The sequence below is a fragment of the Saccoglossus kowalevskii genome, chromosome 6, assembly GCF_978046115.1.
Source record: "Saccoglossus kowalevskii chromosome 6, keSacKowa6.1, whole genome shotgun sequence".
NCBI classification, from domain to species: Eukaryota; Metazoa; Hemichordata; class Enteropneusta; family Harrimaniidae; genus Saccoglossus; species Saccoglossus kowalevskii.
This window is the reverse complement of record NC_140646.1, coordinates 10,047,593-10,064,835: the sequence shown is the minus strand read 5'-3', so window position 1 is coordinate 10,064,835 and position 17,243 is coordinate 10,047,593. Positions and strand designations below refer to the sequence as shown.

Genomic DNA, 17,243 nt, shown 5'->3' with positions numbered 1-17,243 from the left:
GAACCAGGAGTGGCTGATACCCCAGTGGGTAGCCTCCAGGCTGTTTCGGCTGTGGGACAGTCTAAAGATAGACCTGTTGTGCCACATGCCGGAACGCCAAGCTCCCGACGTACATAACACTCCTGCCGACTCCAGCAGCCTGGGCCAGGGTCGCTTTGCTGATCCTGTGGACCCACATAGATGTGTACGTCTTTCCTCCCTTCTTGGTAGTTCACCCGGCACCGGAGAAAACTTTGACACACCTGCATATTGTTATTGATTGCACCCAATTGGCCAACCAAGGCCTAGTTTCCACTTCTGTTGGAAATGCTAGTCGAAACACCAGTAGCGCTTCCGGACTTGCTGTCCCAACCGGATGACGTACTACCAACGAGCCCAGCGGGTATCACTTACACGCATAGAGGCTCTTAGTAGACCCGCACAGACGAATGGTTTATCTGAGCAGGCTGCCAACGTCCTGGCCAGGGCGAACAGGGATTCAACCAACGCTGCCTACATTTCTAGATGGCAAGCATACACTGATTGGTGTAGCGGAATGGAGATTGATCCATACCATCTCTCTATTGGCCAGGTAGCAGACTCATTCGTTCTTCTGTTTGACGAAGTGGATTTGTCCTACACAGCGATCATTGGCAGGTTGGCCTTGTCCCCCACCATTGAGAACGCTTTGGGAACAAGACTAGCCGATTGTCTTATTATCAGGAGACTGTTTACTCCTTTCCATATCAGAGGCCGAGACCCGTACAAGGGAACCGCCCAACTGGGATTTGCCGGTTGTGTTGTCCGTTCTAAGCAGACCGCCCTTTGAGCCTCCCCGATCAGCACCACTCAAAATGTTGACGTGGAAAATAGTCTTTCTACTGGCCCTCGCTTCAGGTAGGCGTCTGTCAGAACTGGGGACATTGTCCTTCTCGGACAATGTACCGCCTTTATAGACAATCAAGTTTTGCTAAAGACACAAATCGGGTTTCTCGCCAAGAACCAAATCCCAGCACACGATCGTCATTCCCTGGCTGTCAAATTTTGTCGGCCCGGAGGGTCAGGAGGAATTGCTTCTCTGCCCGGTTCAAGCACCAAAATCGTACTAGGGATTCAGGACAGGGTGCCAAGCACATGTCTTTGTGTTCCTGCCCAGGCAGGCCTTCCCTGACTTCCATTACTAGGTGGATTACTTGCGACTGTATTAGAGGTCTATAATACGTTAACTTCATCGACACAGAGCTTGCAGAGACACCAAGTACGAGCGCATAAGGTCTGTGCGATTGCTAACTCACTAGTGCTAGCGTCAGCCCCCCCCCCCTCGAACATCTTTATCAACTACTACCTCAGAGACACCCAATCCATTGAGGGCCTCTTTTAGGATGGGTCCCGTCATAGCGGGTCAGACTCTGGTTGCTGACCCAGCCCAACGACCACAAGGGTCCCTGCGCATAGGCAATAAGTCGGTCTCAGCATTTTTGCGGACAGATTTCTCTACCATCAGCTCTCCTTGGAAGTTTCCAGGTCTCGCTTTTCGACCTATGTTCTCATGCAGAACTGTTTCTGTCTTTACTTCGCATACTAAAGCATACTAAGCCCTAATTTGGGTTTTGGGTCTAGCTTTTTGGGGCACACCGAACCCTGTCACCATAGCAGCATTTTTCCTCCGGGGACAGCACAGGCGAGGTAAGACACCACCCTCTTGTATCTTAGCTAGGTGATGAGTGGTGTAGAGTGTATCATCCCGGACTGGGAAAAGACTTTCATCATTTTCTGTTTGCTCGGAAAACCGCCACCTATCTGCGTCTGACTCTGCCTACAGTTCAAAATAGTCATTTTGACTGGATGGAGTCTATGGTGGGTAATTGAACGTGGTGAATTTAGGCACATAGTTCATACCCACAATAGACTCCCCCCCCCCCCCCCAACCACCCCACGCTTTCTGTAGCTTTGGCCTAGTCCTCGGTGCGGAGAGAAAAGAACCAGAAGTGATTATCCAGCCGTAATGGCGGTTATGAACTACCGGGGGTATGTGAATAGGCGGGTTCGGAGAACCTTCTACATTTCACTATTACACTGTGATTTTACATTTCACTATACACTGATTTTACATTTCACTATACACTGTGATTTTACATTTCACTATACACTGTGATTTTACATTTCACTATACACTGTGATTTTACATTTCACTATAAACTGTGATTTTACATTTCACTATACACTGATTTTACATTTCACTATACACTGTGATTTTACATTTCACTATACACTGTGATTTTACATTTCACTATACACTGTGATTTTACATTTCACTATAAACTGTGATTTTACATTTCACTATACACTGATTTTACATTTTACTATACACTGTGATTTTACATTTCACTGCACACTGTGATTTTACATTTCACTATACACTGTGATTTTACATTTCACTATACACTGTGATTTTACATTTCACTATACACTGTGATTTTACATTTCACTATACACTGTGATTTTACATTTCACTATGCACTGTGATTTTACATTTCACTATAAAATTTCACTATACACTGATTTTACATTTCACTATACACTGTGATTTTACATTTCACTATACACTGTGATTTTACATTTCACTATACACTGTGATTTTACATTTCACTATACACTGTGATTTTACATTTCACTATACACTGTGATTTTACATTTCACTATACACAACAGCTCGGGATGACAACCCTATTGCCTTCACCAAGTTTGCCATGGTGCCACAAAATAAAATTTCTATAACCCGCATGACGCCATTCTTTATTCGGGTCATCAATCCCATCCCTCTCTTCTGATATCACCATTACACCATACATGGTCCGCCTGTAGCTTCTCCCAATGACAGCACTCAGTACATAGGAATTCCATTTCCTGAAAAAATGTATAAGCACTTATGGCCTTCCTTATGGCCTTCATGCATCTGCATGGCAGCAAAAACTGACAAGAAATAGTGCCTAAAATTGTACAGTACTGACCAATGTACACTTTTTTCATGATTTGCTCTTTCTTTCAACACACCCAAATTGTCATGTAACAAGCAGAAACAATTTCTGAATTACCAGTGTGCGGTGTCAAATAACACAATTCTAATTTTGTCCACCCAAACAATGATTCCAAACAAGTTGGCTACACTCCGATGAATTTATTAGTTTATAATGTATTTATAGAAAAATGAGTGTAGCCCTCCCCACAAAGGAAAAAAAAAACATCCTGAATAGCTCCAGTTAATTGTCCATTGTGAAATCACTCATTGAAAACCCTGTTTTTTAGCTCCGCTGTCGACTTTGTCGAGTGGAGCTTATTAGTCCCCGTTCGGACGCAGTCCGAAAACGGGGACTTATGTTTTGCCCTGTGTGCGTCTGTCCGTCCGTCCGTGCGTTCGTGATCACCTGTATCTCGAACATAGACTCCCCCCCCCCAACCACCCCACGCTTTCTGTAGCTTTGGCCTAGTCCTCGGTGCGGAGAGAAAAGAACCAGAAGTGATTATCCAGCCGTAATGGCGGTTATGAACTATATGAATAGGCGGGTTCGGAGAACCTTCTACATTTCACTATACACTGTGATTTTACATTTCACTATACACTGATTTTACATTTCACTATACACTGTGATTTTACATTTCACTATAAACTGTGATTTTACATTTCACAATAAACTGTGATTTTACATTTCACTATACACTGTGATTTTACATTTCACTATACACTGTGATTTTACATTTCACTATACACTGTGATTTTACATTTCACTATACACTGTGATTTTACATTTCACTATACACTGTGATTTTACATTTCACTATAAAATTTCACTATACACTGATTTTACATTTCACTATACACTGTGATTTTACATTTCACTATACACTGTGATTTTACATTTCACTATACACTGATTTTACATTTCACTATACACTGTGATTTTACATTTCACTATAAAATTTCACTATACACTGATTTTACATTTCACTATACACTGTGATTTTACATTTCACTATACACTGTGATTTTACATTTCACTATACACTGATTTTACATTTCACTATACACTGTGATTTTACATTTCACTATAAACTGTGATTTTACATTTCACTATACACTGTGATTTTACATTTCACTATACACTGTGATTTTACATTTCACTATGCACTGTGATTTTACATTTCACTATAAAATTTCACTATACACTGATTTTACATTTCACTATACACTGTGATTTTACATTTCACTATACACTGTGATTTTACATTTCACTATAAACTGTGATTTTACATTTCACTATAAACTGTGATTTTACATTTCACTATACACTGTGATTTTACATTTCACTATACACAACAGCTCGGGATGACAATCCTATTGCCTTCACCAAGTTTGCCATGGTGCCACAAAATAAAATTTCTATAACCCGCATGACGCCATTCTTTATTCGGGTCATCAATCCCATCCCTCTCTTCTGATATCACCATTACACCATACATGGACCGCCTGTAGCTTCTCCCAATGACAGCACTCAGTACATAGGAATTCCATTTCCTGAAAAAATGTATAAGCACTTACCGATATGGCCTTCCTTGCGTTCGTTCGTGATCACCTGTATCTCGAACATGCATGGACCGATTAAGTTCAAACTTCACTCATACATCACACATTATATGGGACATATGCACATGCATTTTTTTCATGATCCGATTAACAATAGCCGAATAGCGGCCATTTTAAGGCCGAAAATGCATCAAAATCGCACATTTTCACCATTCCGGACCCGGATCTCAGTTATGCATGGACGGATTTTGTTCAAATTTGGTACATACATTAAACATAATAGGACCTTGATGCACGTCATTTTTTTTTTTGGATCGGGTTCGAAATGGCCGACTGGCGGCCATTTTGTTTTAAAGAATTCAGTTCTGGATCCGTATCTGAGACATGCTTGGATTGATCGAGTTCAAACTTCACACACACAAGGTACATCATGTCACAAATATGTATGTGCATTTGTTTCATGATTTCATTAACGATAGCCAAATGGCGGCCGCTTTAAGGCCGAAAATGCATTGAAATCGCACATTTTCACCATTCCGGACCCGGATCTCAGTTATGCATGGACGGATTTCATTCAAATTTGGTACATACATTAAACATAATAGGACCTTGATGCACGTCATTTTTTTTTTCGGATCAAGTTCGAAATAGCCGACTGGCGGCCATTTTGTTTTAAAGAATTCAGTTCTGGATCCGTATCTGAGACATGCTTGGATTGATCGAGTTCAAACTTCACACACACAAGGTACATCATGTCACAAATATGTATGTGCATTTGTTTCATGATCTCATTAACGATAGCCAAATGGTGGCCGCTTTAAGGCCGAAAATGCATTGAAATCGCACATTTTCACCATTCCGGACCCGGATCTCAGTTATGCATGGACGGATTTCATTCAAATTTGGTACATACATTAAACATAATAGGACCTTGATGCACGTCATTTTTTTTTCGGATCAAGTTCGAAATAGCCGACTGGCGGCCATTTTGTTTTAAAGAATTCAGTTCTGGATCCGTATCCGAGACATGTCTGGATTGATCAAGTTCAAACTTCACACACACAAGGTACATCATGTCACAAATAGATATGTGCATTTGTTTCATGATCTGCTTAACAATAGCGGAATGATGGCCATTTTAAGGCCGAAAATGCATCAAAATCACATATTTTCACAATTCCAGAACCGGATCTCAGTCATGCATGGATGGATTTTGTTCAGATTTAGCACAATGTGTTGTACATATGCAGGTGCATTTCGGTCATGATCTGCTTTGAATGTATATGTCACTCAAATATGAACGGAACGGGGACGTGTCATTGACTATGACTTGTCATATGAGTGATTGTCCGTCGTTGTTGTCCGTGTCAATGTTTTACTTTTTCGACTTCTTCTTGAAAACTACAAGTCTGAATGCTTTGATACTTGGTGTATATGTACCTTGGGTAGACCTCTCTTAGGTTTGTTCATTTCATGTTGATATCTTCAATTCTCTAATTTTGGTGAATATTTTTGTCATTTTTGGTAAAAACTGATATTTTCAACTTCTTGTTAAAAACCGCAAGTGCAATTGCTTTGATATTATATATATAGGTACTACATGTGGACCTCTCTCAGATTTGTTCATTTTGTGATGATATCTTTAATTCTCTAATTTTGGTGAATATTTTTGTCATTTTTGGTAAAAAGTGATATTTTCAACTTCTTGTTAAAAACCGCAAGTGCAATTGCTTTGATATTATATATATAGGTACTACATGTGGACCTCTCTCAGAATTGTTCATTTTGTAATGATATCTTTAATTCTCTAATTTTGGTGAATATTTTTATCATTTTTGGTAAAAAGTGATATTTTCGACTTCTTGTTAAAAACCGCAAGTCCAATTGCTTTGATACTACATATATAGGTACTACATGTGGACCTCTCTCAGATTTGTTCATTTTATGATGATATCTTCAATTCTCTAATTTTGGTGAATATTTTTGTAATTTTTGGTAAAAAGTGATATTTTCGACTTCTTGTTAAAAACCAATAGTTCAATTGCTTTGATATTACATATTTAGATACTACATGTAGACCTTTCTCAGATTTGTTCATTTCGTGATGATATCTTGGATTCTATAATTTTGGTGAATATTTTTGTCATATTTGGTAAAAAGTGATATTTTAGACTTCTTGTTAAAAACCAAAAGTTCAATTGCTTTGATATTACATATATAGATACTACATGTAGACCTTTCTCAGATTTGTTCATTTCGTGATGATATCTTCAATTCTCTAATTTTGGTGAATAGTTTGATCATTTTTGGTAGAAAGTGATATTTTCGACTTCTTGTTAAAAACTGTAAGTCCGATTGCTTTGATACTATACATATTGTTCATTTTCTGATGATGTCTTCAGTTCTTTAATTGAAATGTGCATTTCTAACAGCGGAGCTATCTCAGCCGATAGGCTGCTTGTTTGTTAGTGCAGTAACTTTAGAATATTAACATTAGTACATTTTGAAATAAAAGTATGTTTACTGACAGGCCATAATGAAAGACAATCTTCTCTGTAACTGCAGCATACTCTCTCTGCTTCTGTTGGCATTTGTTTGCAGTTGCCACAAACACACCATGGCACATCCATTCTAGTAGCTGGATTATCTGGTTATGGATCTGCTTGCTTTGCAAGGTTGAAAACTAACCCAGGATGGGCAATAGCCAAGTCCAATGCTAGCTTTCTCACCTCATCTGTTGTCATATGTGTTATTAATTCCTAAATAAAATATTACATAATATGAATGCAAAATAACACCAATAATAGCCACTGTAGAATTACATGTTGCTTTGTTTCCTATATATTAGACATATTAAATATTTGCACCTATTTATCGATTTGGTATGTCTTCATGTGTATAGTAGAATAACAATAGAATCAAAACTGTTTTTTTTGACAGGGAGATGATCAAATTAGAAAAATTAATTAGTTGGAGGGTATATCAGTTGCTTTTTGTGGTGAATGTAAACTACTGGAAGTATACATGCTAGTACTTACAAACAAGTGCTGTTCAAGGTCTTCAACGACTCTAGCATATCAATGCTGTGTGTTAGAGGGTACTATGGATTGCAGTCCTCCCCTTTCAGATGTGCCCCTTCCTCTTCTGCCCCTTGCTGCTGTTCCTCTTCTGCCACCACCTCTAGGTCTGCCTCGGCCTCTGGCTCTTCCCCTTGCTGGAACACTTAATGGAGTTTCTTGCTCAGCTTCACTGCCTGATGAAAACCATACACAAAAATAAAATTACTAAATGTTACAACTGCAAAAATCAAAACTACCATTTAGATGCACAGATTCTATGAGTTACCTGAAATATTTTATTTTCAATTAAATGGCTGAAAAATCCACAATACAGTAAAATATATATTACCTAGTTCTAATCTGCCACGACATCCACGCCCACTACCTCTGGCTCTGACATTGCCCCTGGCTTTTCTTCTACGACTGTCTTCACAGGCATTTGTTTGCTGTTTTTGTAGAACTGATCTCTCTAAAAAAGAATATTACATGAATGATAAACTTTTGTGCCATGTTAACGTGAACAAAAGTCAGAACAAACGCCATTCAAAAACAATAATTAGTATACTGTCATCGGTGACTGATTCTGACAAGTGCCATAAATCATTTTTAACTTCTCTTGTAATACATTTTAATAAAAATAAGATAATAGCACATCTTTCATTTAACTATCAAGTTAACAACTTGTGTGTGAAAATACTTACTATTCAAAAGAACATGTAAGCTTTTACCTAATTATGCTAATTTATTGTTATAAAACTTGATGTGGTAAAATACGTATTCAAATTGGCTACCTTGTTCCAATCTGAAAAAATGTCCTGGTAAAAAGGCTGGCACATTTTCTTCTTCCTCTTCTTGGTGGATGTCAAATCGCTATAGTAAGAAAAATACAAGGGTCGAAAATTATAGTTAAAGCATGTGTAAATAGAAAGAAAAGGGTGAGCGATTACTGAAAACCAATTTCAAAGTTTAGAACTGATGACACAAGTAAAGCTGTGAACAACAGCCAACTGTGAGGTTTCTTGTTTGTTGTAAATGATAGGAATTACATCATTTCAGTTCTATATATTTTCGCTTCTGAAAAACAAAACAAACATCAATTTTCAAACGATATGTGTTTTTTTTATATGGCTCTCAATGTACAATTCTCTGGCGTTTGCATTTTCGCTATTTTAACATTTCACCATCTTGTATTTCCCTACCAATATTCCGAATAAACATTTAAGTCATGTTTGTTGTTGGAATTCTGTTCTGAACAAAGACTAATAAGTCGTGTTGTTTGGTTATCATTTTCAGCTGCTTTTATCAATGACAATAACATTGGTTCTTGGCAAATTTGCATAACAGTAGAGCGTATTAGTCATCTTTATTTATTTACTGTTAAGATAATTTTTTAGCTCTTTTATGTATGTTGTGAGGGAAAACCCTGGCTGCATTTTAAGTCTTTAAGGTAGAGATGCAAGTTCGTGGGCACTTGGAAGTGAAATTTTTTTTGCTTGTTATTATCCAAACAGTCTTGGCTATAGACTGTTAACATTTTGTAGAATTGTGAATAGTGCAACATACTCAAAAAACGATTTTAAAATATAGATAACAGGTGCAAACATTCTCTCTTTTGAATGCTTAGCAAGATTTAGCAAGGCTGTACATAAATAATAAAAAAGAAACATGGTGAAAAAAAGAAATGATGGGATCTCATATTATGCACTATATTTAACTTTTAACAACATTTTAGTACATTTAAATTTGGAACTGTTACAGCCATTTTAATTATGAGTATTAGCAAACTTCTTACTGAGTGAATTGTTATGCAAATTAGCAATTATCTCAGTTTCTTTTTAGTGCACATCCCAGAACTTTAAAAAAAAAATAGCTCCTAGACGCCTTGACCTTTTGTTTTGAAATTTTAACAAATGATTGACGATGTGTTTATCTTCAAAACGCCCTCGGGGCATTGTTTTTGGTTGAACAATCCTACAACTAGCCTGGGTGTTAATTTATGCATAAACTTGAAGTAGTGAAATTTGAGCTGCTGCCCTGCAAAATTGACAATTGGTAGACAGTTTTCTTCATAGTAAACAGATGTACCAATAAATCAATTTTGAAAGGAAACAGAAGCATGGTTTAGAAGCTAATTTTTTTTAAATCACTTTTGACCAAAAAAGCACATTTTTGTGCATATTTCAAACTACAGTGTCCATAAAAAAAATACTAACAAAATTTTAAAATTCATACAATAATCTTTCTGAAAATATATAGTTTTGTCGACAAGGGAGGTCATCTTGGTTTCCTAATTAACTAATTAAAATACATGTCAGATAAACTGCATCTCTACCTTACTGTAAGTGCTGTTTGTTTTCAATCAGTGGTGTTACTTTGTACATTGGTGATGCTAATTCTGTGGTATTTTTGTCAACAGTGTGCATAATGCAGATTCTGAAGAATTCACCAATGAAGAGATGAATTCTTTTATACATGGAATAGAACAACATTTTTATTATCACTTCAAAATTAAACTGGCTGTAAGTATAAACCATCTTTCCTAGAGGGCGCTGCAGATGCCTATAAATACTGCAACACACACATCGTGGTTATACTCTTCTCAGCATATCATTATGCAAGTTTTCATTTTTATTTTAGATCTTGATGGAGCATACCTTGTACACAGACTGTACTGATATTCATTTTTTGTGGAGGCAACCATTCCGTTGCAGCTTCCTTATATTCTATAGTTAAATTGTGAACATGAATCATTAGAATTATAAACATTGAAAAGAGATTTTGCTTGAGGACACACTAATAATTATCTTGAGTTCTGAATACTGTATTTTTGTGTTACATTGCTCAACTGAGTTTTTGCTGTACATCACCATTATAATAATTTGTACTGGATATCCTAAATTTTTAACACATCCTTGATGTAATTCAGAATGTAGAAAAACTGAGATATTAAATATATTTTGTTTCTTGTTTGCAGGCAATGTCATTACATACAATAAGGTGCAGCATTGCGTCTGTAGACACTGATGGAAGGTTAAAGGTAGGTTTGAGGTACACTGAACATGTTAACCTGGTACACTGAACATGTTAACCTGGTACCCTGAACATGTTACCCTGGTACACTGAACATGTTACTCTGGTACACTGAACATGTCACCCCGGTACACTGAACATGTCACCCCAGTACACTGAACATGTCACCCTGGTACACTGAACATGTCACCCTGGTACACTGAACATGTCACCCTGGTACACTGAACATGTCACCCTGGTACACTGAACATGTCACCCTGGTACACTGAAAATGTCACCCTGGTACACTGAACATGTCACCCTGGTACACTGAACATGTCACCCTGGTACACTGAACATGTCACCCTGGTACACTGAACATGTCACCCTGGTACACTGAAAATGTCACCCTGGTACACTGAACATGTCACCCTGGTACACTGAACATGTCACCCTGGTACACTGAACATGTCACCCTGGTACACTGAACATGTCACCCTGGTACACTGAACATGTCACCCTGGTACACTGAACATGTCACCCTGGTACACTGAACATGTCACCCTGGTACACTGAACATGTTATCCTGGTACACTGAACATGTTATCCTGGTACACTGAACATGTTAACATGATACACAACAAATAAATATACCATTGAATACTAATAAACAAATTCTGAAATAATCTTGCTTTGTCAGATTCAAACAAATCATTGATAAAACAAAACATACATGTATGTGTTATTAACTACCTGTTTTATTTTATTTTATTTTCTCTTCAGTTGAAAAGCATTTTGTTTGGAATGAATTTGATGGTAATTTATATTACCATATTGCATGCACATTACATGTTTCTGTGGTGAAAATAAGTAATATTTTAATGATTCATTGTTCAACAATGTTTGGTTTGTGTGTGCTTCTAATAAAGCAATTATGGTGATTCATCTGCACTAACAATATTTTCTATTCACAAAAGATTGTTACAAATACTTATCAAGACCTGGTATTAATTTTCTTTTTTGTCTTGGTTGGTTTTCAGATATTGTCAAACACAAGTGTTCATGAAGTCCTTCGGCATGTCACTCAACTCATAGTTGACAGTATGCCACCCAGCATTTGTGTATCGTAAACAAATATTCTTCTAGAATTCTATATATTTCAAACATGCCACATTAGAATGTTATTATAGATTTTCAAATCTTGAATATAAGTCTTCTTTTTTAATATCCACTATTTTTCAAACATATATGTCTACCTGTTTGGTTGAATGATTCAAGATGGCTGCCCGGAAGCTATTTTTTAAAACTTTTCTAATTTATCATTTCTATGTCACAAACGAATGTTAATCGGTTTAAAACATTACACAGGTATAACATTTCAAATACTTTGTCTTTCTGTTTTGTAAACTGATCCAAGATCTATTTTTATTTTTATTTTTCAAGCCTTATGAAGAGTTTTTTTTTATGTTACCCACTTGCAATGTAAAGTTTAGAAAGTTTTATTCTGAATGTTTGTAAGTTTTAAATTCTAATACTTATCAACATACCAGTACTATTGTTAATGTTATATAAATAAATGTTTTACAGACTTGTTGAATTGTGGATTCATTCTGTTATTTGAACCTTAAGTCTGTTTTTACATTTGATGCTGTTCTTACCTTCGAGGTTGAGAAGTGTTTTATAATCTTATGAATATAAATACACTTATTTTAAAAGAAAAAACATTTTTTATAAATAAATTTATGTAGTTTTAAAATATAGTAAATGTTAGTAGATAATAAATACATGTATAAATCAAGTATAATCAATTGTAGATGTATTTGTCAGCCCTTCAGACACTGGCTTATTAAATAAAAAATCAGTACTGGTATTGATGATGCTAGGATAGATGCAGGTCACTGAGTCAAATAGCTAAATTACGATTCCTGTACATCTACTGACATTGTTAGCCTGAATTCAGTGCCAAGTACATGTAATATAAAACAAAAAAAGCAATTAATATAAAGATGTAGCTATTCATTTGAGAGGCTGACAAACATAATTTGCAAATCTGTTAATACAAGTATTAAATGTGTTCTTTGTTCACTTAGATGTAATAGTGTAACAGTGTTTTTAATAATTACTTTTAAGCATCTGTATGTTGTTACCCAGAAATAATGTTTTGAATAAAATTTATATTTTATTGGCCTCTTTGTTGCAGGGCAATGCTATTATAGGTAGTGAGTGTGTTTTAAGTGCAAAGACAATATGCACTTTAAAATTGTCAGACACCTTGAGTTAAACTTATAAAACTTCTGATAGTTTATTTGTTTAATGATAGGTACCTGATACTTGTGTCCCACATTTAATCTACTGCTTTAATGCCATTTTACCACCTTCGGGTTGACATGGGAAATTTGGTGACTGGTGTGACAAGGTGGTGGTGCCCTCTATGGCTAACCCACCTGTATATACCCATATATATTTTTAGCTCCGCTGTTGACTTTGTTGAGTGGAGCTTATCATATGAGTGATTGTCCGTCCATCGTCTGTGTCAATGTTTTACTTTTTCGACTTCTTCTTAAAAACTACAAGCCTGAATGCTTTCATACTTGGTGTATATGTACCTTGGGTAGACCTCTCTCAGATTTGTTTATTTCATGATGATATCTTCAATATTTTTGTAATTTTTTGTAAAAATTGATATTTTCAACTTCTTGTTGAAAACTGCAAGTCCAATTGCTTTGATATTACATATATAGGTACTACATGTGGACCTCTCTCAGATTTGTTCATTTTGTAATGATATCTTTAATTCTCTAATTTTGGTGAATATTTTTGTCATTTTTGGTAAAAAGTGATATTTTCGACTTTTTGTTAAAAACCGCAAGTCCAATTGCTTTGATATTACATATATAGGTACTACATGTGGAACTCTCTCAGATTTGGTCATTTTGTAATGATATCTTTAATTCTCTAATTTTGGTGAATATTTTTGTCATATTTGGTAAAAAGTGATATTTTCGACTTCTTGTTAAAAACCACAAGTCCAATTGCTTTGATATTACATATATAGGTACTACATGTGGACCTCTCAGATTTGTTCATTTTGTAATGATATCTTTAATTCTCTAATTTTGGTGAATATTTTTGTCATTTTTGGTAAAAAGTGATATTTTCGACTTCTTGTTGAAAACTGTAAGTCCGATTGCTTTGATACTATTCATATTGTTCATTTTCTAATGATGTCTTCAGTTCTTTAATTGAAATGTGCATTGCTAACAGCGGAGCTATCTCAGCCGATAGGCTGCTTGTTTCTATTATCAAATGTTTTTTTTTTTTTTGAACTATCCTTTTTTATTGCATACAATAGAAATTAGTTACAGCACAATGTCAATATACAACAAATGTCACAGCTAATATAACCCATACAAAATAGACACTGAATACCCACATTAATAATTAAAGTCTTCCCACTTGTTCAGGAAAATAGACATTGTATGTCTTCTTTTTTAAATTTCTAACTCTATCTTTTGCGTGTAATGTATATCAGATTTTATGAGATTAAAGCATGGTAGTTCCTTTTTTAATTTACACGTATAGATATTTCTTTTAACAATTATAATTATATGGTTTAGTAGAGGGGAGAAAAACTTGTCTCCTAATATAATCTGTTTTGCTGACAATGTTCTTGGGCATCCTAGTTTTGTTCCCCATAGATTAAAAACTGATGTCCAAAGGACTTTAATTGGCTCGCATTCAAAAAAAAGATGCACTAGGTTCTCGGTGGTACCATGACAAAATGAGCATAAATCTGACGATACTAATGGTGAATTCATATGGAATAACATTTCATTTGTGTACAGGATATTGTGGTTTAATTTCCACTGAAACTCCCATAGTTTGCTGCATAGAGTTACCAAAAAAGGCATGGAATAATGAAATTCCCAATCCTTGTTATCCAGATTACACAAAGTATTAAGAAAGAGTTGACTTTTGGGTGTTGTAAAAACATGGGAGGTGAACAGTTTACCTAATTGCTTTTGGGTGGTATTTTCAAGTACAATTATCTGTTCACCGGTGACTAGACTAATAGGAGGCTCGGGTCGTACAAAAATTGCACGGCTATTCCTCCAGTCTAATGGCAGTGCAGAGATAATGCCATACCACTGAAGTAGCTGAACATTGAGCCCCAGTGCTTGGAGATTAGCCCAATTTTTAATTTTCCCATTTGTGTCAAATATATCTGCAATATAAATTATTCCTGCATTAAAAAACGCTCTGTAAAAGATACTTTTATTTTGAATGAGGATATTTTTGTTATTCCATATGATTTCATATTCATGTGAGATGTTTTTATTAGACCCAACTTCACTCCACTGTTTTAGTAAAGTGCAATAGAATAATGGGAGTTTAACATTGAGTAAGTCAACTGAAAAATTACATTTAAAAATGAAATCTCCTCCCACATATTCCAGGTGATTGGTAAAAAATAATTTCCAAGGGTGAAATTTAGGAGATAGGTATCGTTTTACCCACCCAACATTAATGGCTTTTTGCATTCCATGTATATCAATCATACCCAAACCTCCTTGGCATATGTCTCCTATCAGTGTGTTGCTTGCTACTCTATCGTGTCCTTGCCATATGAATGTATATATTTTAGTATTTATGAGTTTAATATCCTGTTGTAGAATTGTAATATGGTTGAAAATAAATAGTAATTTTGGAATAACAAAAGTTTTAATAATCTGAGTTCTGCCAATAATTGTCAAACTACGTCTAGACCAGCATTGCAACACACTATTTAAGCACTTTATTGGTATATTTATGTTCATTTCATATGCTGCTTTAGCATCATAGGAAAAGAAGACACCTACAATTTTGATAGGAGACATAGGCCATTTCTGTCTTGACAGAAGCGCCATCTGCCCAACCAAATTGCTTCAGTTTTGTCATAATTGACCTTTAACCCTGAAACCAGTGCAAATTTGTTAAAAGAGAGAGAGAAGGTTTTCGCCTGATTTTACATCTGCAACAAAGCAGGTAAGATCGTCGGCATAGGCTGAGCTTTTAATTTGTTGTCCACCAATAGTTATCCCTTTAATCCCGTCACTGTGTTTCTGATTAAGTAATAAAAGCTCCAGAGACAAAATAAACAGTATTGGGGATAGGGGGGTCCCCTTGCCTAAATGTTATTTATTTGTATAAATATAATTGTTTCCCCAGTAAGACCCCCTTCTTAAGGTAGCAACAGGGGGAAATCTGGTCAAATTTTCATGTTTTTTTTTTAATAATCGGTATATCACTTTCTTTTAGTGTATTCTTTCAGAACAACTAACAAAAAAATAGTACTAACGTTATTTTAGACATAAACTGGGGAGAGAACTGAGCACAGCAAGCTGACTTCCATTCACCATTCAAAATGCAAACAGCCACTTAATTATTTACTTAATCCAAATGATGGCCAAATTGTGAACAATAGCATTACATTGCTTCAAGTAATCTATTATCTCTACAGCTTGGTTGTTTGCTATTGTAAATACTAGTACAGCAAGTCTCAGAAGTATTGGGGCAGCCAATTTGCAAACTCGCTAGCGAATTGGTTAACTGCTTGGGTTTTGACTAAACGGTTGGCTTTCGAATCTCACTTATGGCGTATCTATATAACAGTAGCGAACGATCGTCATACTTGAGGAGCTAATCGGCGACGGTTTTACAGTTGGGTGGCGATTTCGCTTTCAAATATATTAGGAAAAGTGTTCTATTTCTTTCGTATCCACGTAAAAATGACGAATGACTTTTTTAGCGGTCGGCTTAATTTTACCCCAACGGATTTTTTGTATGTGACAGTTTGTTATTTTCTCTCTGATTTGTAGGAAAATGTTTCTCAACTTGACTATTTACATTACTTTTAAACAATCATTTGTCATGTTTGATGTATGCGGACGACCTCCTCCTCCTTCTATCACAATCTAAAAATGGTCTGCAAAATGCAATACGTACAGTGGAAACATACTGCAAACAATGGAAACTAAATATTAATGTGTCAAAATCAAAAATTATCATTTGTAACAAGCAAGGTAAAATACAGTTCAGATTTCAAATTAATAGCCAAAAATTGGAAAACGTCTCATCATAAACCTACCTTGGTGTTAAAATCAATGCTACTGGTAAACTGAACAGAGCTCAAGAAGACCTTAGTCACAGAGCAATGAAAGCACTTTTTAAACTAAAACAATTACTCTATGCAGACCCAAATATCCCAATCAAAACACATCTGAAATTGTTTGATGCTATGGTTAAACCAATTTTACTCTACTATAGTGAAATCTGGGCAAGCGATATTATTAATATGCACTCAACAGACTTGTTTAAACAATCCTTGCCTATGGAAAAATTACATCACAAAATGTGTAAGTACCTACTACAAGTAAACTGTAAAGCTACAAACTTGGCATGTTTATTTGAACTGGGAAGATATCCACTTATCATCTCAAGCATCAAACGTATGATTAACTACTGACTGAAAATAAAAAAAATCACAGAAGAAATCATACGTGAAAACACTGGAAATGTACACACTGGTTGGCGATCCGCTCCGCTCAAAAACAAGCAACATGTTTTTGGCTGTT

General features: G+C 35.8%; 2 protein-coding genes across 2 annotated transcripts in view; one reads left to right on the top strand and one right to left on the bottom strand.

Moving 5' to 3' along the window:
• The window catches only part of LOC100366671 (centromere protein L-like), a 46,765-nt gene extending 33,949 nt beyond the window's left edge, over positions 1 to 12,816 (top strand). Inside the window, exons 9-11 of the mRNA XM_085500736.1 lie at positions 10,037 to 10,139; positions 10,595 to 10,657; positions 11,670 to 12,816. Of these exons, the coding sequence (XP_085356862.1) occupies positions 10,037 to 10,139; positions 10,595 to 10,657; positions 11,670 to 11,759 (256 nt within the window). The 3' untranslated portion in view covers positions 11,760 to 12,816. The remainder of the gene's footprint in view (positions 1 to 10,036; positions 10,140 to 10,594; positions 10,658 to 11,669) is intronic.
• LOC146741497 (uncharacterized) lies at positions 4,345 to 7,191 on the bottom strand. Its single transcript, XM_085499888.1, has 2 exons — positions 7,094 to 7,191; positions 4,345 to 4,552 (listed from the first exon to the last, which is right to left on the bottom strand). The coding sequence occupies exons 1-2, from the start codon at positions 7,189 to 7,191 to the stop codon at positions 4,345 to 4,347; spliced, it is 306 nt and encodes a 101-aa protein (XP_085356014.1).
• Positions 12,817 to 17,243: the final 4,427 nt, after the last annotated feature.